This window comes from Ambystoma mexicanum, chromosome 4q, assembly GCF_040938575.1.
Source record: "Ambystoma mexicanum isolate Mex_15411 chromosome 4q, UKY_AmexF1_1, whole genome shotgun sequence".
NCBI classification, from domain to species: domain Eukaryota; kingdom Metazoa; phylum Chordata; class Amphibia; order Caudata; family Ambystomatidae; genus Ambystoma; species Ambystoma mexicanum.
This window is the reverse complement of record NC_090928.1, coordinates 950594413-950619098: the sequence shown is the minus strand read 5'-3', so window position 1 is coordinate 950619098 and position 24686 is coordinate 950594413. Positions and strand designations below refer to the sequence as shown.

At 46.4% G+C, this 24686-nt stretch overlaps 1 protein-coding gene across 1 annotated transcript in view; it reads right to left on the bottom strand.

The window, feature by feature from the left end:
* Window positions 1-24686, bottom strand: part of UTP25 (UTP25 small subunit processome component) — a 379991-nt gene that overhangs the window by 178300 nt on the left and 177005 nt on the right. The window contains exon 9 of the mRNA XM_069608503.1: window positions 15576-15758. Coding sequence (XP_069464604.1) covers window positions 15576-15758 — 183 coding nt within the window. The remainder of the gene's footprint in view (window positions 1-15575; window positions 15759-24686) is intronic.

Genomic DNA, 24686 nt, shown 5'->3' with positions numbered 1-24686 from the left:
ATCCCTTTCTTCCCCTTCAGGAAAATGCTCAGCCGCTAACGAAATGCAACTCCATAGAGTGTGCAGATATTTTGCCAAGGCACAAGTAGAGTTGGCCGATTTTAACGCCATACTCCCAGCAGAAAACACCTTGCGTGCCCATCCATACATACGCTTATCGTCCCTATCGGGAGGCATTGTAGGGTACGCTGCCTGCTTCGAGGTAGCTGTAGCTTCCTGGACCACCAAACTCTCCGGAGTGGGTTGAGTGGACAAGTAGCCGGGGGTCGCTACTGGATGGGGGGTATTTCTTCGTCAGACTTGTTCACCGCCAGAGTAGCCTCCGGGGCGTCCCAATTAGCAGCCACCCTTTTCTGCAGGGCCATATGAAATGGCAAAACGGGGTCGGTAGACGGACACTGAACCAAAATATCCGTATGGTCATCTTGCTCAAAGTGCACAGGAGGCATGGACCAGCCCAGATACTCCACAACTCTAGACATGAGACATCAATATGAGGAGTTGGCATGCTCCCCTGTGTCCGGCTTGCCGAACTCCAGCTCAGGGGAAGTGTCAATACCACTGGCATTGTGCAAGGATTGACAAAGATCCTCCATCCGACTCTCCTCTGAAATGAGGCACTCAGGAGCATTAGCGGTCCAATACTGGAGACCAAAAGGGCCAACCTCATCCTCAGATTGTTCCCCCTCCTCATAAAAGTCGGTGAGGGACATAAAAAAATCCTTTCTTGGGAGAGGAGTGAACCTCTTAACAGCCACAGGCCTCAAAGACTTAGCAGTAGCCTTCCTCAGAGGGGCCACTTGCACAGGGAACTTCACTGGCAAAATTGGCGCTGACGTCGACAATGGCGTCGACGACCGACCGGGGTCGAAGATCCGACAGACACACCCGACGGGCATGGCGCCGATGCCTTCAATGGCTTCGAGGGTGTCGAAGGTTTTGCCGGTTTTACCGGAGAAAAGACCTTGACCTGGCACTTCTTGGGTGATCTTTCGAGGCCTTGTTCGAACTGGGCAGCAAAGGCTCCTGGTGTTTATCACGCTGTTTAACCAGAGAACGAAGGCGTGCGAGTATCCAGCCGAGAACGTTCCTTGCCGGCTTCGTCAGAAGGCGGGGGCGGAACAGTGCCATGTTTATCAAACATTTTTATCATCGTCACCCAAAAGCATCCCACTCCGCTTGGGTCGATGACTTGGATGGGCATACGATCTATCTTGAGGAGGCGTCCGACGAAGAGGACAAGGAAGGTGACCGATGGTGCCGTTTCCTGGACCGCCTCGACAAGGACGACGTGTGGCGGGAACCACTCCTCTATCAAGACCGCTTAGACTTCTTACGATGAGGAGAGTCACTTCATGACTCGTTGGTCGAAAGTCCAGCAGGCCGGGATTTACAGGGCTTGGATACCTTCCCTACCTTTAGTTTCCATTTACATTCCCCCAAGGCCTTGGCAGTCAACGACTGACACTTCAAGCAGTTCTTAGGCAAAGTTTGCATGCAGTAACCTCTGGGAACACTACAAACAACTCTGACTACAGGTATAGGAAACCCAACCTTTGGTATAAGCTTGTACTACACAGTTTTGGTAGCGTGTTGAGCAGCCAGGCTTATCTCAAGAGGGGTCAATGTGAGCTGTAGTGGAGTTACACAGAGATTCACAGTTACAAGTATTCAAATAAACTCTTACACTCAAGGTTTCTTGAATAAACAATTATTAATCTATTCATCAGTCAGTTAGAATAAGACTTCTTCAAAAGGGAGCAATATAATAGTAACACTCAAATACACTTCACACTCTTAATATCTCTCTCAGGTGAATTCAATTGCAAGGGTACTGTTGCATTTAGAATCATATGGCAATAAGTCAAAAGGAAAAGATTATTTAGAACATACAAGAGATCACAAATATTCTTAAGCAGGCAAATACACCTTTGGATCCCCCCCAGAGAGAGTCATTCAGTACAATAGGCTAATCCAAAGTCAATGGGCAAAAGTCTTATATAGGATGAAGCACCTCTGGTAGGTAAATGGAAAAGTCTTTGCACAATGTTTTAGAAATCTTTGAAGAAAAGAAGAATCAAATGTAGGGCCACAAGCTGATTAGACTTGTGAGATGTAGAAGATGCAAGCAACTCTACAGCAAGTGGTAAGTTCTCTCAGACTATGTACAGTACCTTTAAAATGAAGAAAAGATGCAGCAGATGACCCCTGTTCCTGTGCAGCTCTGCAGGTCTACCTGTTCCAGGGCCTCAGTCGTGGGGACGGTGGCTGTTCAGTGTTTCAGCTCCTCGCGTCTACCGCAAATAGCAACACTGCGGTTCCTGGCTGTCGAGATGGACTTTCCTTGCTTATGGGGTCCCGCACTCAGGCTTGGTCAGTCCTGCGTCCGGAGGATCTTCATGGAGCTCTTGGCCAGCTTAAAAGCAACACACACAATCTGGTGTTCCTGTCCCTGGCTATACGGTTTCCAGCTCTCTGTGGAAATTCAACCAGCTCCAAGATGGATGTCCAGGTGACTTACTTTGGAGTTGATTGGTCCCACCAACTCAAGGGGAGAAGTCGTCCTTGTAGGGGCTTCTCTGTTGATGCAAACTTGGCATTTCGGCACTGCAGCAGGGCTTCACCGGGCAAACCAACGGTCCAGGAGTTGCAGCAGGTGTCCTCTTGAAGTTCTTCCTCGGTTCCTTCGTCCATTGGTAGACTCTGCCTTCCAAGCCAAAAGCCTTGCCTTTTATTCAGTTCTCTCCCATTAACTCCAACCTAGCTGTCAGTCACCCAGCAGGGTGGCTTTACTTGCGGGACAGTCAGCCGGCCAATCACCACAGAGTGCATTTGGGTCTCCTAGGACACTAAGCACATGGAGTTTCGGGCACCTCCCTCACTTACTGCCTACCCCAGACATCCTGGAGCCAGAGGCGGGCTTCACTCGTGAATCCCGCCAAAGGCAAAGTGAACAATGGAACCAAACCTGGTTTGCTGCGCAGAGTAAATCTCAAGAAGGACCTTTCCACAAGGAAATGGCAAAAAAAGACGACCAGGGCCATTTTGACAAAAATTGCACCCTTGGGTGCTTTACTGCAACTGCGAACACAGCCTGCAGTAAATGCACACCACGGTAGTTAAAGCGAAACCACTGCCACCAGCCATTCAGTGAGGAAAGGGTGACTTAAAAAATGTTATATGAGAAGCTAGACAAAGGGGATACTAGGTAACCTCTCCAGCACCCTATTGTAAGATAGTGTGTTCTGGGTCTAGAAAGTTACAAAATGTAAGTAAAGTCAATTTCACTTTACTGCTCTTGGAAACAGTAGTTTATCCAACCAAGGCATTTAAACCTTTGGAAATATGAAAGACTTCCCTGGGCCACTGCACTGAAGGTGCTGTTTGACCCAAGGTAAAAGATGATGCCTAAGGAGTTTGTCAGACTTCACAACCAAAAGAGAAACAGTGAAAATAAATCACATTAAAATGCATGAGAGAGCGGGAAAAAGGGTCTCACTCTCTCCAGGTTAAAACAATCAAGTTCTCAAAATCCAGCAAAGTTTATGTGGGTCTCTAAGGTGGAGGGAATTAGCACATTTCTGAGAATTCCCCCTAACAGCAGTAATCCGTGTCGTGGCTCTCGCTGAGACACCAAAGACAAATCCAACGCGGATCCGTGATTGACATTTTGGAGTCGCAGACCTGGCACTTCTTAAATCCCGTCTTCGGGCTGGTTAGGGTAGACGACGAAGAAATAATCGGTACGAAGCGCGTTGAGTTTTCAACGAAGCAAACACATTTGCGGAAGCAACAGAACTTAGGCTAGGGGCGCCGTGCATGCTACTTATAACATCCAATGCTGTCGCCCTCGATTGAGGCCTTCGCAGGACATCAACCCGACGCCATCAATGCAGGGCGCCCTCTGCTGAAAAAATTTCCGAAGCAACTGAGCTGTGGACATTACATGTCAAAGATGAGGAATACATTGGAGGACACAACCCATTCGCAGCAGATACATGAATGGTACTAGGATTCCTAGGCAGAAGCCACATATTGAGTACATACTTGGAAAGCAGCCAGACAAAATTGGAATGTAGCGAGCACAAGCGACTTTGTGTCTTCTGTGACCAATCTGAGAATGTCATCCCTTCTCCCCTAGGGGGAGACCTCTCCCATGGGGACATATTGGTGCGTCCACAGTACAACAGTCCTCCTGGGGGTGGTGCACCGGGGGAGGATCACATGAGGAACCACCTTAGTGGATATTTAAAAAAATGTAGCAGGCGCTCCTCTCCAGAAAGAACATGGCATGATAACCAGTTCTGAGATGAGAGTTTGCAGCACATGCTTTTTGCTCACTGTACCTTTCACAGACGGGAAATAACCATTTGCATATATTCTTTGTCCCGCCCACATGAGCAGTCCAGCACCGAAATGCTATGGCAATTCCTCTCTGAACAAGAGTACCAAAAGCAACCCCATACACGTGTTTCAGCCTTGTACCAGAAGGTAACTAACAGGTATGCAGGTTACCCAAGTGGTGCTGGAAGTCTGGGGAGCATGTGCAGAGTAGTTGCTCCGACACTAGATCTTGGGAACGATCTTAGATGAGGAAATTCCTTCCCACCTGAGGAAGGCGGAAGCCGGATTAAGAGTGTCTCAGCCCGTGAGAACGAAGTGCGAGCCTGGGACACGCACCCATATGGAAGACGGAAATAAAAGCCAATCTGAATATTGCGAGTCGGGGACCTGCACCCAATAGAGAAACTGTAACAAAGCCAAGCAGAACATTAAGAGTCAATGGAATTGCATTCAAAAAGTGATAGTCCACGTTCGGACTGTTGCTTGGCAGCAGAGGAAACCAAGCAACTGTGAAGGTTACGAGTCTGACCCACACCCAAATAAGAAGTGTAAGAAAAGGTAACTGCTTGGCAGGTGAGTGAACCAAGCAGTTATATTGTGAGTCTGGGACTCGCACCCAAAAGAGAGATAGTCCATGAGAGGACATTTGCTTGGCAAGGAAGAAACCAAACCATTCGGAATACTGCTAGTCTGGGACCAGCACCCAAAATGAGTGAATACCTTGCTCAAATAAATCCTACGCTTGGCCAAGAGGAGTGTGCCAATTTGGTGGGATAAATAGGAGAAGCCTATAAATTGTTATGAACTGCCTTTTGACATTTGGTGAACCAAGTACAGGCCTGAGAGGCTACAAAAGGAGAATAATCCTATAAGAAGGATTGTAGGGGAAAGGACTACAACCCTAACCTTGGAGTCCTACCGTTTTCAACATTACTTTAGTTTTGCCACCTGTGAATATTCAAGCGACTGGGATCTTTTCTGTTGGTTAGATCTACTAAGAACACTACAAATAATCTAGCAAAAAGGATTACTACCCTAACCTTGGAGTACTATATTTGTGAATATTTCTTTCTTGTCACCAGTTCGGATTACCCAAGAGAATGGGAACTTTTCTGTTGGTTTGATCTATAAAGAACACTTTACTTTAGGAAGAGGTTATCCATGCAAAGTTGGTATACGTTAATAGTGTTGGGGACAGAAGAAGGCTTTTTGAGACACGACCGTGACAGACTTTATTAATTTGGACATTCTGACACGTTCCTTAGTTTTCTTAGAGGCAAGGAAACTCCTCTTAGTTTTGAGGACAGAGGGGCATTTTTCCAACCCATTTTCAGGTGATAAATGTTTCTGCCCAAAAATATTAGAAGCAAAAGATTAGGTGAAATACCCAATCATACAGCCGCTCTCTGAAATCCCAATCTGGGTTTTATGTTAGTTGAAATTTTACTAAATGCAGTTAGTGTGACCATTACAGCTGATTCATGAAAAAATTCAAAGTCGTAGTTTTCAAGGTCGGTTTTATCCATCAAACCAAAGTTTTTAAAGAAAGAAATCACGAATAATCACTAATATTGTTCTTAGTGAGGAAGGATTTGCCACAAGTCACTATCTGTAGACTTATATTGTGCCAATGCATTTCGGAATAGAACAATTCCTTCATCAGGGCAAGTCTAATCTATTTAAACATAACATAACATATGCATAAAATTGTGCCAGCCATATCATGGATAGGGTCCATATCATATCATGGATAGGGTCCATATATAATCAATCCCATATTCAAAAAATGACATGTGTGTGTAAACATGAACATGAACAGTCATCATTCACATGGTTAAATAAAATGATTAAATAAAATGACATAACCCAAATGGTTAAAAAATGTGAAAGATTGCACATACCCAGAAGTATCGTATGCAGAATCAGAAGGCAGGAAACAATGGAAAATAAAGAAAATGCAGAAAACAGATCAGTACCACGGTAAGTAATGGTGTCATGTTACTGATTTAGGAGGGAAAATGGTCCATTACCTTAAGTAGGTGAATGGTGGCGTTTTCTAAGCTTCAAAAAGCAGCACCAAGCTCGGTGAGCAGTGGCTGCAAACAAGAAAGTATGCATAAGGAACCTTTCAGAGCATATACTGATGCATCGAGTAGTGACAAGCGTGGAAGCTGCCTTACCGCTTGAATGATATGGTGCAGAGCTGTTCTCTCCGTGTCTGCCGAAAGCAGACTGTCCTGGTTGCATCGGCGCGTTGCCGAGCAACCTGATTTTATGTGACACGTGATCGCGGCTCCTCGCTGAAGAGCGCGAGCCACGATCCGTGTCTGCAAGCACGCCCATCGGCACGAAAATCTTGAAAGCAAATAATTATGGGATATCCTGGACATATTCTGGAAAAAGTCATCACCAAAAATTGAAAAAAAGGAAAAAATGCGAAACTCATGGACATGGAAAAAATACTAAAATACTAAAAAATTACCAAACAGGCTAATCAATGGGAGTGTAGGGGGATATCAAGGGGGATATCAAGAGGGCAAATAAAGAGGGAAAGAGCTGTTCATTGAACACAGGTCAAGAAATGATGTTGCACAGTTATAATTACACAATAAACAAACCCTTAAAACCAAAACACGTGGCTATATTATGCAATATATATGTGTCCCTTACTGCCGCTAGTGGTGTCGTCTTGGAAGACGGCACCTTGGGTCTTGGATGGGACTCCAGGAAGCACAGCAGTTGGGTCACTATATCCAAATCATTTACATATGTATGTGAGAAGTTATATCCATTCCGAGTGACCATCAACATTCAGGTCATGTGTGTAGTGGTGCCATCTGCACCTAGGTGCTGATCAAAACAAAAGATTGCGACATGCATTTAGAAAAACAGAAGATTGTTAGAGGAAACAGTGAAAGTTAATCTCCTCATTTAGTCCATTCGGTACCAAACTGCCAAGTTTATCAATCCAATATGTTTCCCTGCGATTCAAACGTTGGCATACATCCTCTTGAGGACTATTCTTAGTTAGCACTTCCAAAATCACATTTCAGAGAGCGGCTGTATGATTGGGTATTTCACCTAATCTTTTGCTTCTACTGTTTTTGGGCTTGGGTGTCTCCAAACCTTTTTCAGCCGGCTCCTGCACACTGAACCAGATTTATAAAAGAGTAGTCATCACATTAGAGACCTTTAAGGATACTAACAGACTCATACTCCCGTGGTGCCCACTCATTTTGCTTTCTGCCCAAAAACATACCACCATTGTTTCCGATCCTTACCTCTGCACCCTCACACTTCCAAATCCTTAAATAGACAGATGCACACTCCAGATTGGAAACACAGTTTGTATTTCACACCCAAAAATCATAGAACCTCTGCATTTGCTCCATTACTTTGTATACCCTTTGAACGAATCTCACAACTTGAATTTTGACCATTGGAACAAGTCTTCATCTGCCTGAAACCGTATTGCTGCAAACCCTCCCCATCGCAGTCCCGCTCACCACTTGTCACGATGCTCCTACCTAGCCTACTCCTCTTGCTCACTATATTCTTTCTCCCTTTCACAGGGTCTCCACCTAGCCCGCTGTTCATTTTCTGCTTTCCCAATCCTCCATTCTCCCTCTTAAAAGATGGTGTTGCAAGGATACAGCATCAGAACCACTTTCCCCTGCCAATTTTATCTTCTATTCCTTTGAGCACCTCTATAAAACTAGTCATCTGTCATCCGCCTGGCACCCCTCATCTCTCCTTCTTTGACCTTGACCTACTACTTGGGTCTTTCCAATGATGTCCTACTGGTCATAATGGATGACCTCAACCTCCCAATCATCAGCAAGACACCTCAAACACCTGACTCCACTCCCTCCTTAGGGATTGAAAGGGGGATTTGTTGACCAGGAGCATAAAGCAGCTCCTGGGTATCCAGCATAACCAGTTAGGCAGGAGCTACATCTGGGGACTGTCCAGCAAAGCTAACTTTGTGCAAGATGCAAAGTCTACATTTTTTTCAGTTTCATCTTATCTAATATACTCTAATTGTCCCTTATGTGTGTTCTTTATCGTCCTTTATATACATCCCCAAACATGCATAATTAATATCACATAGCTAGGTTTGTACGGCACCCTTTGCCCAGGAATCAAAAGTAGCTCCTGGTAGCTGTTGGTTTCAAGCCAACCAGGCTCCCCTAGGCTAGAAGCAGGAGCTAAATTGCTCCCAGCTCCTGGCAATTTTGAACCCTGCTCTGTTCAACAAACTCACACCCATGGAATCTCCCTTGATATCCTGCTATTCTCCACCCTCTGCCCCTCTGCCCTCTCTATAGACCCCCCGATCATTCACTTAATCATCTCTGTATCCTCTCAAACCACACTGCAACCCTTCTTCGAGCACCAAAATGAAGTTCAAACCTGTATCCATAGCTCCAATTCTTCAACCAAGTCAGGTTTTCCCACGAATCCCTCTCATATCTACTCATCCGTTTCTCTAAACTGACCTTTTCTGAGTTCAATGACACACTAGCCACTTTTGATGATCACTGCACTGTTCACCCCATCAACCCTCCTTGCCTCCACCCTCAACAATGAATCACCCCAGCCATCCCACAGCTGAAGGCATCCATGCACCTTCACCTACGCTGCTGGCGCAAAAGACCCCTCAGCACTACTTATAAAGAGCCTCTCCATGACCACACTATTGCTTTCAACTCTACCAAATCGTCTTACTATGCTGAGCTTATAGCATCTCCCCACTCACACCCTTACACACTTTCGATTCCCCTCCAGACTATGCTCTCTCACCCTAAAAGCCACTTCCCCTAAAAGCCAAATTAGATGAAACACTAGCCCCAACACACAGCGATGAACACATTTCGGCAAGCCATGGGGAAATTCTTTAGAGACCTGAACTTAATAGAAGCCTGGCGTTTTTTTAATGAATCAGAGAGAGACTCCACACTTCCCTGCGGCACACAGGGGTTATTCAAGGATAGATATGGTCCTGATCTCACCAACTCTGCCCCCCCCCTATTCACAGGAATAGAGATTGTGGTGAGTACCTTTGGGATCACACCCTGGTGCTTTTCCAGATTGACATGCCCAGGTCTCAAGAAGGGTATTGTAGACAATGGAGGCTGAACGAGCTGATGCTTAAAGATGTTGCGCTAAGATCCCATATGGAGAAGGTAATTATTGACTACTTCAGGGAGGATGACACAGGAGAGGTGGATCAGAGAGTAGTGTGGGACACGAGCAAAGCGGTCCTTGGGGGGACATTTATATCGCACGTGGCCACCTATCATAGGGAGAGAGAACTTTGCTGCATAGAACTTGAAAGGGAGGTGAAAGAAGCAGAAGTCCTTTCTTCCCTGTATTGGTACTATTCCCCTTTAATACCTGGCTTACGCTGATGACCTGGTCATCCTGGACCAGTCACCTATCGGTCTACAGCATAGTCTGGATGCCTTAGCTTCATACAGGTGGGCACACAAACTTGAAATTAAAAACACACACATCTAAAATGATGACCTGCACACATACCTGCAGCTTTCTTCCAGCAATTGCATACTGGCCCGTGGCTTCCTTTGGGTGAGAGGGAGAAATAGGATTGCCCTGCGCACTTCACAGAGAGACTACACTGAGGGTGGGATGAAAAGTGACTCATTCAAAAGCTATTACCTAGCTGGGCAGCTGTAATTTTTAGCGAGCTGGCTGAGAGATGAGGCCTCAACTGACACCATGCTACAACAACCAATGCTAGGGAGATACTATTTGAAGGATAAAGAAACCTGATTTAGCGAGACCCTCTGGATTACTGAAACTAGGAAAGGATACATGGCGAAGGACCTGGAAGCTCGTGGGAGTATCAGATCCTTGTTCTACAAATATTACCTTAATAGGAGTCATCAGAGAACAGCAGGGAGTTGTGAGACAATTCAGAGGGCAATGGGAAAGCAAAGGAATAGTCACAGTGGGGGACATATAGCGGGAGGACAACATAATGGATTTCCAGACCATGGATAGCGAATATTGGATACATGAGGGCTAGTTCTTATTGTACCTGGGCATGGTCTGAAGAATTGGGAGGAAATGGGTGAGCTCACAAGGGGAAGTAGAGACCAATGCAACGCTAGACACTATGGGCCTAATTCACAGAGTGGTTTTATAATGGCAAAACCCATTTGGAAAACGTTCAGTGAATCAGGGCCTGTACATGATCTCTCGGAGGGAGGACATATGGTCTCCAGATTATATGAGTTGTTCCTGAGTAGCCTAGGCGCAGTAGAACTCAAGGTGCGAGAGAACAGGTAGACAGACGTAGGGAGAATCTTCACGGGCGGAGAGTGGAGACAGGTGCTGAGGTATACCAATAAGGTCTTGATTAACGCTAGATTCAAGCTAACCCCAATATGTTCGATTGTATACTAATTGACATTTTCACTAATGACCTCGGGAGAATTGACCTAATTTAGAAGGTCAATTAGGACATATATGCGGGGGTAAACCCCCCAAATCCCCCACCCAATCCAAACCCCCCTGCAACTCCTCACCCAATCCCCTTTTATGATTTATAATCCAAAACCAACCCAATACATATATAAAATAATATAAAGGTACATTGTGCAAAAGGTCAATTGTAAAAGGTCAATTTGGGTAATACAATATGTTAAGCATAGGACGTATATGATTACGCACAGACTGACCCGTGTAGAGAGGAGGGGTACCCCCACAACTGCCTGAGATGTATGCAAGGGGGAGCAGATATGATCCACATTTTTTAGCGGGAGGCGGCTGAGAGCAGCATGGGGAAGTATGCAGATGAAGGAATGGCCACAAGAGTTCTGCTTGCTGGGAAACACGTCTCATCTTTCAAAAATGAAAGACATGATTTGCATACTGGCAAAACGCAGAATTGCAATGGCATGGAAATCGAGTGACGGCCCCAAACTTGAGACTTGGTGGGCGGGCCCGAAACACTGGTCATTAGTGGAAACAGCAGTGTGGTACAGAGCGCTGCTGAGTGGAATGCATGACCCGAGTGATAGGGTTGAGGCTTGGAGCGCATTGACACAAACCATGTTTGCCATCGATGAGGAGACGCTTGACTGAATGTATATGATGGGAAGGAGGTTTGCAAAGTGGGCATCTGAGGTACTGAAGCAGCGCACATGGACATAATAAAAAAGTTGACTGATGTATTAACAGGTTAATTTTGACGAGGAGAAGGGGGATTGGAAGGAAGCAGCATTAGCACACTGAGAACCTACATTGGTGTACACCTATATGATTGTAATGACGTGGTGTAACCTGTCTTTGGGCCTCATTACGACCCGGGCGCTAAGGGATTACCGGTACCGGTAAGGGCACTGGTACCGGTAATCCCTTACTGCCCAATTCCGAGGTCCCTTTGCGGGTCCTCCCTTAACGGCTGGTTTTACCAGACGTTAAGGACGGGAACCGCAAAGGGACTTTGGAGATAATTACGGTACCACAATTTGCGTTACGGTACTTACCCCTTTCCCCATTCCCATTGAGCCCTATGGGGGCTCGAATGGGAATGGGGAAGGGCCATGATGAATGGGGAATTACCGCCCCCGCAAACCTTGGAATGGGGCGGTAATTCCACCATTCACCATGGCGGAATCGGTAGTTTACCGGTGGCAACCATGGCGCAAATAGCGCCATGGTTACCGCCCGGGTCGTAATGAGGCCCATTTTATTTGTTTGTACAATAAAATAAAAATATTTCTTTAAAAATAAATGACCTGCACAAAACAAAGGGGGTAAAAACGAAGTTCAAATGGAAGATAAATGGGGCAATGATGGAGTCTATTGATCAATATTCCTAGCTTGGATATACAATATATAATCGTTCACAGATAGGTAAACCTCTTGAAAAACTCAAAAAGAAATGTGAAGTGTTCATTGCCCAAATGAAAAAGCTAAATAATAGATATGGTCGCTTCTGCTTTCTGCCTGTAAAAGTATTAGAAGGCAAAAGTAAACCCTGTACTGCTCTATAATGCAGAAATACGTTTAAACATTAAAGAGCATGAGTTGCAGAAACTCAAGGGGCTGATTTGGCAAAGAGTTCTTGGATTGGGATTCCAAGATGGCCACCATGTGGACAGCACCGTAATCTATGCTCTCCCGAACCCCAGGACCATTAAAGCTAGAAAATAAAGTATAACACCCTCCCCAGGTGGTTTTTTGCAGCAAGAGGTGTGGGCACATCAGGAAGAGTCACATTCCCGCCTAACCAAAGCAAATCCAGCGTAGGAGACACTTGTACAGAGGAAGAGCCTGGGAAAGCTGCAGTGAGAAGAGCGTGGAGAGGGCCCCTGATGAGTGGATGCACCCGGCGGTTTACCAGGGAGGCCAGAGGCAGCGGAGGAAAGACTGAGGGACGGTGGCGTTTCCGACACCTCGGAGTAACAGAGGCGATTAACGGCTCCAGAGGCTTTGCCCCACAACAACAGAAACAGACTGGAGGTAAGCGAAGGAGGGGGGAGAAGCAAGGGACGAAACACTGCACCAGGGTGAGGAAGGAGGAAGACGGGAGCCTCACAACCTACACCCAGTCTCAAGGGTCAAAAGCAAAGCAGGACGTTGCCCAGCGAATCGGCGACCCGGAACCCAGCAGAGGAGGCAAGAGTAGCACTGGATGGAAGCAGAGGGCAGCAGGGCTCCAAGACACCAGCTGGCCGGCAGTGAGACCGACCCCTACCAACACGCACTCAGCTAAACGACAGAAAGGCACACATTGGCCCACAGTACCCCGAGGGTGGTGGAAACAAAATAGCAGGGCCCGTCAAGGGTTAGTGGGCCTTGCTTTGCAGGAAATCCGGAGACTGTAGAACTTAAAGAGAATCAGTAGTTTATAACACAAGCAGGCCACTACAGACCAAGAATACGCTTGCCACTCCTGCAGCTTATGGATCAAAAGGAGCATAAAATAAAACTATCACCGGAAACGCCCGAAGGGAAGGGAAGGGTGAGAGGTGGAGGCCCAACACTAAAGAGAGGGCCTCTGGCGAGGGAAGGGCCCAGTTACGAGAAAAGGAGGAAACTAACAACACTTCCAAAACTAAGGGAAAGGAACCTCCAGTCATCTCAAAGGTGGCCAGGAAATCCCAAGAGAGCAACCTGCAGAAGATGTGGCTGAACGATTCCTACTCCCCCTATCCCCCCTCCAAAGCGAAGCAACAGATCCAAGAGAAAGCTGACAATGGGGCAACCCAGCCTCAGGAAAATCAAGACCAAACAGTGACTCAGTCACTCTTGAAGCAGAACTTTAATGACTTTGGCGACAACATCACAGACATGGTCCAAAGACAAATGGAAAAAAATGAGGGGAGATCTAGCACAGGCCTTGCAGGACATAAAGCGGAACGTCAACAAATTGGAGGAAAGGGTGGACATTGATGAGAGCTATCTAAGAACTGACAGAAGGCTCAAGGAAGACCGAAACCATTACCAGGGGGCCTGTGCCGGCACCCACGCCTCTCCGGAGGCCGATCGGGGCCGGCGCTCTCTTTTTTCGTTCGGGCGCGTGTCACACGCGGCCTGCGCCATCTTCGCCCGGGGGTGCAGGCGGCCCACACCCCTAGGCCGGGTCTCCGGATTCCCACTCCGAGCGCCACCTCAGTGGGGGACGGCCCGCTGCTGTGCAGGAGGACGAGCCCACCCGTCTCCAACTCCTGTGTCGGCGTGATTTTATCTTCCGGGTTCGCGGCCGCCCGGGTCCACTGCGGCGCTCCCGCTGCCAAGTCCACAGCGCCTGTTCTCCGCTCTCCCGGGGTCCTCGGACTCCGCTGTTTCGGTCGGTGGGGGACCCGGGGGTTCCCCCGCACTCCAGCTTCCTCTCTTGCCAGGGGGGGTGTCGGGGGGGTGGGGGGGGGCTCAATCCCTCTTGCGACCCGGCTGTTGGGAGGAGCACGCGAATCAGGCAGCCATTGCCTGCGCTCCCCCTGGTGGCCTCCCTAGGGCAAAATTTTAAAGGAGTTTTGTCCATTATTTATTACAAGGGCACATTGGCGAGAAAAAGGGACAGGGGATGGCAGAATATGCATTCGCTAAGGAGGTCAGTATGAACAAAACCTCCCCCTCTCTCTCCCTACTGTAAGGGCCGAAGAGGCCAGAGTAGGCTGTGTCTGGTCGATCAGTCAATTAGTTGACGATGAGGTCGTCTGTCGAAAGCCATCGAGCAGTCTGTCGGCCGTGCGGCAAAAGCAAACAATAAGGAAAGAAAGAGGAGTCTACTAGTAAACTTTCAACTAATTAAAGGCATCAGCCTGGAAGAGGAACTCTGCATTTGCGACCGACTTCGATGGTGGAAAAAAATAAACCGAGGGACCTCGACGTGTCAAGGACCATGGGTACAGTACACGTCACACTAGGGATAGTATTACTAACATGCCCCGTCTACGTCCGTTTGAGATTTGAAACAAATCTTGTAATACTACGCGACTACCACTAGATGTCGGACTATGCAGAGCATGTGATCTAAGCAGATATATATATATATATATATATATATAGATAGATAGATTAAGGTTTGTATGTTTGAAGTCATTTAAAATATACAGTATATAATTAAGCCCAATACAGAATTCTTTTACATGTAAGTTTCAGTTATCGTTTCACATGAGTCACAGGGTTGTCCATTTGCACATATGCGTATTAAAAGAGGAAAATGTAAATAAAAGATTGCTTTTTATCTGCACATATTTCTTACATTTTGTTTCTCATCCAGAACAGGGGGTAGTAAAGAAGACACGCATTTACAAACTTAATAATCCTTTTGTGTAAATTGATCTTGCAGAACATCAGATAACTAAAATGAAAACCAAGATTATTTATTGCACACCAGAAACTAAATGGTCTGTAGATTCTTGAATAATAGATCTTATGACCCAACCACATGGTACTCATTTAATAGCCAATGGAAGCATAAAAGAATGAGTCGGTGTTGCCAGGACTTATATTCAGAAGCACTCTCTGGGCGAGTATGTGGCTTACTGAGCTTTCTTAAAGTTGGCAAACATACGTTAGTTAAAGCTGTTCTAAATAGAAATATGGTTTGATGCAAATTGACATGCAGTAGCTTTGGCTTAAGCATGGTTTGCAAACCATTTTAATCACAAGTAAGTGGCCTTACACATCTCGAATGGCTCATCCAATTTTGATTGCAATAAGAAATTAATCATAGCTTGTAAAGGAAAACTCACCTGGCCCCTGTAATTGAAGCAATGCTTATTGAAAATTGAATTAATCTGTGGATCTTGAAGAGCACTAAACATGAGAGTCTGCCGGTAATGCTTCGAACAATTACTGAGGTTCCACATGCGCACTCGGGAGAAATCCACACCATGAGCGTCCAAAGGCTGCAGGTTTAGGTGATTCATCATGTGCTTTAAAAGAAAAAAACGTGGGGAGATGAACGATAGAGCCAAGAGCATCCCTCTACACAATTAACAAGACCCATGTATGTGAGCAGCACAACGGTCCATGAAATCCATCTACAAAGCTACTGTAGAGGGTCAACGTATACCTGCGAAAACAAAGACTCTGAAGACAGGGCAGAAAGAAATTTCATGCCAAAACTTTCATGACACCTGCATAATTTATTATATATGGGATAATGTACCTCCTACCGTACATTCTAAGGATACTACAAGTCACCAGGGAGTTTCATGAACAAATAGAGAAACGAGCCTGAAAAGGTCAAAGAACTCCAATTGGACTTGCAAAATCCTTTTCATGCATTGAAGGGGGTATTTTATTCCATATAATACATGGCCACACACCGTTGGTCTCTTTAATAACTCGTCTCTTGCTTTATATAAAGAAAGCTATCTTCCATTTGCTAATTCATATAATAAATATATAATCTACTTGGATTTAAAATGGCAAAAAACAGCTACAATAAATAGTTCAAGTAGTTTAATAAAATTTCATTTTGTGCTTTAAAATAAGTAATAACACGCAGAGTCTTGCTCACATAAGTGTAACTCCAGCAGTGGACGAATTAAACCTTTTACGATAAACAGTATTTGTCAATTAATGGCTGTAAAGTGTCACAGAAAACGACTATTCGAGGAATTTGAAAGATTTTCACGGCTTTAATTAAGTGCTTTAAATTTTTTAAAGAGCACCTTTGCCCATCCCGCATATTTTTCAAAGAGCCTTTACATTAGCTTTCTTCATCCTACAGATAATTTGTCATGCTAATAACATGGACAATTTCTCAACATGATAATTATTACCAATTTATCAGAAAATCATAATCATATAAATAACATACAACAAACCTCTTATACATTGTCATTAGCTAGTGAAGTACTCATTTCAAACAGGATTGAGGGTCTTCTTCGCAGCCTTCATTTGACAGACGATTAATATCTCTCCACTCAAACATGTATGCAATAGATGCTCTCTGCTAATACACGTTATAGATAAGTAGCTTAAGGTTCAGAAATCATTTAGCCCTCCCCCTGTTACGGTCGACCAGGGCCATAGAATAACTAGATTGGAGGGAAGTTAAAGACTTACTTGTTCAATAAGTGCATAATCGCTCATACAAGCTAATCACAAAGTCTGAAATAATTCTGATTGGCTAAGTGGGATAGTGCCCTGATGCCAATTATTACCCCAATGCTACCTTCAGGACCACTCTGATGGCTTTCCGAAGGTGAGCAGAGTGGTGGCAAATTCAGGGTCAGGTTCTCTAGTCAATCACTAACCAATAACAGTATCCTTTCAGGTCCTAACGAGAACAACAAGTTACTTACCCCTGGTAACGTTCTTCCGACTTTTGCTATTTTCCCTTCCAACTTCAGCTGCTTTGGAAAATATTTTTGGGTGAGGGAGCTGTGCATCGTTGCGGTCAACTTGGTATCCCTCGAGGGCTCACATCTCGGAGTCGACGTTGTTGTCAGTATATGTAGCATGTGCAGCGCCAGTTAGCATCATTTCTGTTTTTACGCCAACATCTTGCAGAAATACCAGCATCAGTGAGTCCCAGACAGTACCAGACTTTGAAAGAGCGTAAAGTGCAATGCCTGGAAATTCTACAGTGGGGTAGGCGATGAGGAATATGTGGGAGGAACTTCCAGTCGAAAGAACTATACCAGGGGTAAGTAACTTGTTCTTCAAATGGATTGTGTCCTCCCATGTATTCCTCATCTTTTGATACACCCAAAGCAGTGTCAGGTTTTGGAGGAGGAAGTAAGAATGGTCAAACCTAAGATTTGTCATCGACTGAATGTAGGACAGCTTTCCCAAATCCTCCTTCCTGGCTTGAGGATGAATCCAGACAATGATGTTTAGTAAATGTGTGATTGGTAGACCAAGTGGCTGCTGCACAAATGTCTTTAATAGGCACCCCTCTTTGCAGAGCAGAAGATGTTGCCATGCTCCTTGTGGAGTGAGCTCAGGGGCCTTCTGTGGGATCTTTCCGGGGCAATTTGTAGCATTCTGTAATAGCAAGAATTAGCGCGTAGGTGGTGGAGAAAGTGGTCTGCAGTGGTTGAGGACACTAGTATCTTTTCGATTTCCTCTGTCTGGAGGCGCAGCTTTGGGCTGGAGCCCTGTGCAAACAACTATAAATCACCAGTCCGGGCGGGGAAGTGTTGAAGAAAGTGGTCTGCGGTGGTCCACAGAGGGGACGCAATAAACAGCAGTGAGCCGGAGGATGAGACGGTGAGTGACTTTCAAAAACGTAATGTAATGAGATAAAGGCTTTACAGCGCGATGATTGGGATCAAGCGTGATAGCCGGCCTAACCTGCCTAACAACTCGCCCCTCATCTTGAACCCCCATACTGCACACCTTAGGCTGCAACGTCTCCCCAGACAGAAGCTTCACAAACTTACAAATCTATAGCCCAGTGTGGAGAATTTGTTTTCCGAGAGCCGCAGCCGAGATCGGAGCAAGGAGAGTTCTCGGTGGCGATTAGCGGTCCATTCTAAAGTAAAACCACAAAAAAATGTGACAAAGTAGCAGAAATGACTACGCAACTAGGCCTTAGAAGCTAGTCAAATATGCTGCGGGACAGCTCTTGTATCGGGGGTTCCGATTTGACTCCATCTCAGAGGAGGGGCCACAATAAGAAAGGAATAACATGAGCCTTTCGGAAGAGGACGTGGCAGCAGAAATTGAGCAGACCCTCAGAGAAGCCAACAATCAGGACAAAAAAGCAACAAACCAAAGGCTGACAGGCCGCAACCAGAGGAGGAAACCTACAGGAGCTGCACAAAACATGCTGTCCTCCCCAGTTGTAGCTCAGAAAAAAAGACTTTTATACCAATCAGCGGGCAAGTACGGTACATTGACCAGCCTTTAGGGCGCGAGAAATAGCTCTTACAAAACATTCCTAAATACATTTTTATTTTATTTATTTTATTTGCATTTGTAAAGCGCACTGTAGCCCTCCGGCATTGAGGCGCTATGAGAAGGCTTAGGGAGGCTTGATTCAGGGTTACAGGAATGCGGCCCCAGCAGAGACTTGGTTACAGAGAATAGTTACAGTTAACAAAGGACATTTTCATGACAGTTAGGCAAGCAAGCAGTACATTGTCAAGATCATGTTACAGTATGCATAGCAAAGGTGGTTTTAAACAAAGAGTCTAGTTTTGATGGCCTTCATGAAGGTTGCATGGGAGTCAATTCCCCTGATGGAAGGGGGAAGGGAGTTCCACAACGTGGCTGCCATGTTGGGGAAGCTTGTACCGCCTGCTTTCACTCTGTGGGTAGAAGGTACAAGGATTCTTTTGGTAGAGGCCGCTCTGGTGGGCCTAATAGGAGTGTGCAAGCTGATTCTTTGAGCTAGGTAAGGTGGAGCACGACCGTGCAGGCACTTGTGCGCCAGGGCGAGTGTTTTGAAAGTAATTCTCTCCTTGACGGGGAGCCAGTGGACATTCCTCCTGGCCTCAGAGATGTGGTCACGTCTTGAGATGCCGGTACATCAGTATGATAGCATTCCTTGATAACAATGGAGCCAGCGAAAATAAAGATGGGATAAGTATTAATGGAAGTGGTGACAGTTTGATGCACCAAAACGTGCGATGCATCAGTGTAGGGCTCACAAATGGAACTGACTGATTACACGGAAAGAGAATTGGAAAGGTTGCAGGTAGCGGGATTGCAAAGGTCATTGCATAATACCCTGCGCGAAGCTGACAAGCAAATTAAGTTAACATGTCCATCAATATCTGCTCTGAACTCAGTCCTAAGCCCGTTTGTCGAGCTATACGACAATATATGGACTGAAGTAAGATCGAATACCCTTACCTTGAGCGAAATGAAGTTGAAGTTGGTCGTACTAACAGACATGGTACAGGTGAGAGGCCAACATGAGAGACACGACAAACGAAGCAATGAGGAGGAATCGCGTCCGGGTGGAGTAGCTCCACCGAGTAGAATCGAGTCAAAAGAACAAGATTAACACTAAGAACAGGGATGCCATTTGGGGTTTGGGGCCCCCATCCCACCAGATGCAGGTAGTGAGGCCACCCGGACAGTCCCGGACATTGAAGCTCAACCGGAGACTAGTTTACTGAATGCCGTACTGGGAACTGAACCGAGCAGTAGGGCAAATGAAGCAGGGGACGAAGACCGCAAAGGAAATCTAGAAAAAGTAAATGAAAAAGGAAAGTCTGCTAAGGCAGTGGAAGGCAAGGGCAAAAAAGGTTCCAATGTTTCCTCTCGGAAATTCTTGAGGAACCTAATGATCCTCAATCGCCCCCACCAGAGTAAAAAGAAGTAAAGACATCATTGAGGACTCACCAAGCCGAGAAGGAGCAAAGGAAATCACCTAGTGTGCAGGACAACGATAAAGAAGAAGCGCTGGGAAATAATGTCAGTGAGGGGGGGGGACTGAGGGGAGCGTCTTAAAATCAAACACTACGAAGGGGGGAAGGTCCCGGGGGTTAAAATCTCTAAATGTACGTCAAACTCTGCTGTACAAACTGAGCCCAAGTAGGTAACTGCCAAAGAGCAAACTGCTTGTGAAACAAGAGGTTATCAAAAGTCCACTTTTAGTGGTGTGTTCTGTAATGGAGAAGGGATTGGGACGGAGGGTGGAGGAGTGTGTTTTGTGAAAAAGGTGCGTCAAGTGTGGGATATGCCCATTGATTTAAGAACTAAAGGCATTTTGGAAAAAAGTTACCAGCCTCCCAGAAAAAGCCCCAGTAAGATGGAATCACAAGACTGCAGTAGTTCACAGGGGAAGAACACATGGGCAGAAACGGAGAGTAGGGTGGACCCCTCTGAGATTCGCACTAAGAGCGATTACCAGGGGGGCATCCCTTGAGCATCTTAATGAATGCCTGGAATAGTGACACAGGATTGAAGGGGGGTAGCATTTAGGGGGAGAGGGACTGAGACAATACACACAAAGCAGCGCATAACATCGTCGCAGGGTAAAGAGGAATTTAAACTTTCCCCCACTTGTACCCTGGGGCCAGATATGCTGGTATGCTTGATCCGACTAAACATGCTGGCGATCTTCAATGAGGTGGTGAGGCTGGTGGGCATATCCTCTAAGGACATCGACGAGGTGTAATTCACAGATAGGTCAAAATTGTGCATGCATGCTACATTTCAAATCCTGATTGGTAAGAGACCTTGTACTGTCAGAAGGGGAAGACCTGGTCAGTATGGGGTTCCGAGTTGAGGCAGTGGAGAAACGGGAATAAAGGAAGGCGACTGGTGAGCCAGCGAACCCAAGAGTTGTGGTCAAGGCTGTAGAGGGGGTGGCTAGAGAAGTCAATGAGTGGGGAAGTGAGGAAAGGGGGTTGGCTAAGAATTGGTCAGAGGTAACGTCAGTCCTACATTGAAAAGGGTTCTTTGGAGGAAATGGTGTAGCCGGGCTCCCATAGTAAAAAGAGTAACCTGAGCTTGACTTCATGGAATACCAGAAGAAATAGCCATTTATTTAATAACCAGAGGCAATTACATCAACTGTGACAGAGCCGTTTCATTTTACTTCAGGAAACCTGGTTGACAACTTCCCTGATATTGGAGGGTTACAAGGTTTTCCAGCAAAAAAAAAGGACGAGTGAGGGGCGCATAATATGGGGGGCCTGCTTCTGGCAATCAAATCGGGGCAGGGTCTGATGTTAAAAGAAGTGCACAACCTCCCGTTAGGAATGATGGGAGTGGAAGTTCGGGGTAGAGAGGGTAATTGTCATGATCTCTGCTTCCAAAAGGTCAGGACTTACCCAACTCCCTTGGAAGCAGACCCATAACCCAGGTTCCGAGTGCCAACCAGTCCCAATTGGGACCTTTTGGACCCTGTCCTGGCGCCAGTGGCACCAGGCTCATAAATATGCCCAGTCCCAGCGCTGGAAGCACCGGGCTCATAATGCTTGGGTGGACTTACCTGCAGCAGACCATGCTGCTTACTTACCTGCCAGTTGAGCCTCTAATCCTCTTCTGTTTGGGACTACTTTTCCTGTTGGATGGGGCAGGAGCCACTCCCTAGGTTCAGAACACTGGAACTCTTCTGGAAAGCAGGAACTCTTTTCTTACCTAGGCGAGGCTGTGGAAGGAGACACCTAAGCACTACAGGAGGCTATTTAAACCACAACCGATGGATGAATCTTGCTTTGCGTTATTCTGCATCCTCTGCAGCAGAACGCTCATCGTGTCTTCTGCATCTGATCCTGGGCCTAAGGGAAAAAGGCTTACCATCCTGAATCCAGTCTTCAGCAACACCTATAAAGACAAGAAAGAACAGGTTAGCACTACGGTCTTCAGTGACAGCGCTTCTCTTACCTGGTCCATCGGCTGTCACCAACGCCTCGCGCTGCATTCCGGCATCTGAAAGACAAAGGCTTACCTACTCTTCGCATGCTCCGGAGGTCTTCGCACTGCATTCCGGCATCTGAAAGACAAAAGCTTACCAACTCTTCGCACGCTCCGGAGGCCTTCAGCGCTGCATCCCGCATCTGAAAGACAAAAGAAGGTGCGTTTAAAGACATTGGGTAACTTTATTACTCACGTGCCATTACTCCTTCCACGCCGAACCCAGCGGGTATTCCGGCACCCTTCAGCATCTCCGAACTTGTACCTGCAAGATAAAAGGACAGTTAGTGCGCATCGTGAAGCAGGCAACAAGCGCTTACTTACGGTGCTTCCAGGCGCTTCTATTCCTCACACGGGTTCCATCCTCAACTCACTTCAGCCCGTCACCCGCCATCGCCGAAACCCTACAAAACAAGAGACATCATTACAAAAGACTTTTAAAGACATTTGAAATACTCGGAACTTACCGTTCGTGCAGTAAACGACGGACAGCAGTCCTCTGAGGTCAAGAGGCCTGCACCCTTATCCAGTGAAGAAACTGGTTACGGCACCCTGCCCCGAGGCAGATGGAGAGCTCGGCGTTCACTTACCTAAGGTGAGAGCGTTAACCTTTGGGGTTCTACAGGAGAAGAGAAAGGGAAGAAGAGAGAGACACCCAATAACCCCAGTTCATTAATCCCATATTTTCTATCTGCAGACATCTTACTCTTCGAGTCAGACATACAGTGCACAGAGGTCCAGCCCAAAGAGCCAACCGTGTGTTACACATCACCTTTGAAGATACGGTATTCGCCCAGTCAAGACCGGCGCCTCTACGGGAATCAGGTGAGCGTTACAGAACACAAAGCCTACCGCAAAACTCCCGCCCAGGCGCTATGGAAACCTCGGATACCGACCAGCTAGCCCAGTTACTTGGGGAACTAAGAGCAGAAGTGCATGCAGCCCGTCAGGAAACGAACGCTCTAAGAAGGGAACTGATTATTTCCAAGGAGCGAACAGACGATCTCGCTAGACAATTGCTACAGTCACAAGCCGGACAGACCCCATTACCCGCATCAGGGGCAAATCTTCCTTCAACATCCTCTATGAATCCAGTGCAAATCAACCTACCTGGGAATGTACCTCTGGCTCCGCCCGAACGATTTTCTGGTGACCCAAAGAGGTTTGCAGTATTTATTAATCAGTGCCGGTTGCATTTCTTATGCCGGCCAGCAGCCTTTCCAACTGATCAAGCTAAAGTAGCTTTCGTGCTTTCGTACCTTAGTGGCAATGCGGCAGACTGGTCGATCCCTCTAGTTAATCAAGATGAACCGGTTCTCCCTGATTTTCAAGCTTTTCAGCTCAGTATGGAAAAACTGTTCGCAAGACATTCACAGGGGCAGGCCTTGGACAATGAGCTTCTTTCGTTGCGACAGGGTAATCAAGACCTTTTGGCTTATATTGCGTCTTTCAACAGACTGATAGTGGAAACTCAATGGCCTGAGGACAAAAGGATTACGCTGTTTTATAGAGGTCTACGTGGAGAGCTCAAAGATGTGTTAGCCCAAGTAGTGAATCCCCCGCAAGACTGATCGGACTATATAGACTTAGTCGTTCAAATAGATCACAGACTGCAGAACAGGAAGGCCGATCGTTCCAAGTTTGATGCTCGAGTATTTTCCAAACCACCAACTCCTTCCAAAGGAGTAGACTCCGGGGAACCCATGCAAATAGGGGGCCTGAAAGGACCGCTAACACAAAAGGAGCAGGAAAGGAGAAAACAGTTGCAATTATGCCTCTATTGCGGAAACTCAGGGCACTTTCTTCGAGACTGTCCGGTGAAACCAGCCAAGAAGGCAGTAGGAGCTGCAGTTACCAAGGTCACAAACTCTGAGCAGGGAAACGACCTCGCCCGACAAGAATAGAGGTCCTCTTGCCGAGCATTAAAACCAGTTCCGTGACCTCGCACTTCGTGATACCTATGGTCCTCATTAGCCCTGATCATCCGGATCGATTACATGTGATTGAAGCCTACGTCGACAGCAGTGCCATCGGCAATTATGTGGATCATGAAATGGTTTTGAGGATGAATCTAACTCTTTGTCCCAAGGCTGTAAAGGACGTCATTACTACGGTGGATGGTACGGAGATAGCCACCGGACCAGTAACGCATACCACTCAAGAAGTGACGCTAGTAAGTCAAGATGGACACCATGAGAAGATCGTGTTCGATGTGATCAAGGCCCCTCAGTTCCAGATTATTCTAGGAATACCTTGGTTAGAGAAACACAAACCTCAGATCGATTGGCGAGCAAGAACGGTTCAGTTTCCAGAATGTGTCTCTACTTGTCACCCTCCACCTGGTGTTGCACTGACAGCAATTTCTTCGGAGACTCCCCAGTTACCTCCCGAATACCTAGAATTCCAAGATGTTTTCCGGAAGGATCAGGCTAACTCTCTACCTCCTCATAGGTCTTATGACTGCCAGATAGACCTGATACCTGGATCTACTCCTCCTTGTAGTAGAGTTTATGCCCTCACCGAGCCTGAGA